The 1,202-nt window shown below is 40.2% G+C and overlaps 1 protein-coding gene across 1 annotated transcript in view; it reads left to right on the top strand.

The window, feature by feature from the left end:
• The window catches only part of ATP10B (ATPase phospholipid transporting 10B (putative)), a 188,388-nt gene that overhangs the window by 132,238 nt on the left and 54,948 nt on the right, over positions 1–1,202 (top strand). The window contains exon 12 of the mRNA XM_007954247.2: positions 119–228. Within this exon, the coding sequence (XP_007952438.1) occupies positions 119–228 (110 nt within the window). The remainder of the gene's footprint in view (positions 1–118; positions 229–1,202) is intronic.

Below are 1,202 nucleotides of genomic sequence, written 5' to 3'. Positions count from 1 at the left end.
AAAAAAAAAAAAAAGAAAGAAAGTATCTGCAGTTGTCTGAGGAGATTCCAGTGTGTTGAAGACCAGAATCCCCAAGCATTTGTATGTGACCTCATGAAGGACAATGACAATTTGACAGGTACTGACACTAATACAGAAAAGAAGCTGAGGAAAATCCGAGCCAGGACCCAGAAGCATCTAGATTTATATGCAAGAGATGGCCTGCGCACACTATGCATTGCCAAGAAGGTAAGAACAGATTACTCCAAGAGTGCTCTGAATATCATTAAATAGCTGAGAGGCTTCTACCTTTTCTTTTTTCTTTTTGAAAGACATTTGATATTGGTTATTATAACATTTTCAAGATTAGCCATCGTGAGTTAGCACACAGATCTGTGCCTTTGGTAATATTGCTGGGGCAGAAATCTGAATGGTAATGTTGCATATCATTGCATCTGTGTCATTTCCTGCTGCTTCTTATATGTGAACAGGTAACCCGAAACTCATAATTTTTTAATGGTAGATTTTTTTGCCTTCATCGTATTCTTCTAAATATTGCATTATTTGCCTAGATTTAAATTTTGGCAGTTTTTATGTGATCACATAAAAATCTTGATTTCTGATTTCTCTTGGAAATTGGAAAGATCTGGCAAACTGGGCCTCTATTCTTGAATAGAGGAGGAGCTCTGGTGGCATAGTGCCTAAGCCATTTGACTGATAACCAGAAGGCTGGTGGTTCAAACCCACCAGCCATTTCTTGGAAGGAAGATTGGGTAATCTACTTCCATAGTGATACCTCCTCAGAAACCCAAGTCAGATCCGACTCCACAGCAGTGAGTTTGGGTTTTTTGTATTCTTGAATAGCAACAATCAGCTTGAGCCATGTAGCACCTGAAACTTAATGAGGAATATATTTTTTCGTGCCCTGTGGTTAACCACAGTCTCTACCCCTCCCTATTGCATTGCCCTGCTATCATCATTTAGGTTGCCCATCTCATGCCCTGCATGCTTTTGACTTTGCATCCCTTGCAAGGAAGGCATGCAAAGAGGGCTGTGAATCACAGAGTAGGAGCATCTAATGAGGGACCTAAAATCTAGTAAACCAAAAAAAACAGACTCACTGCTGTTGAGTCAATTCAACTCATAGCAACCCTCCTTGGATTTCCAAGGCAGTTGTTGTTGTTGTTGTTGTTATGTGCCATCGAGTCAAACCTGACTCATAG

The sequence above is a fragment of the Orycteropus afer genome, unplaced genomic scaffold (assembly GCF_000298275.1).
Source record: "Orycteropus afer afer isolate SDZICR_OR568_19922 unplaced genomic scaffold, OryAfe1.0 scaffold00454, whole genome shotgun sequence".
Taxonomy (NCBI): domain Eukaryota; kingdom Metazoa; phylum Chordata; class Mammalia; order Tubulidentata; family Orycteropodidae; genus Orycteropus; species Orycteropus afer.
This window is presented reverse-complemented; position numbering and strand designations above follow the sequence as displayed.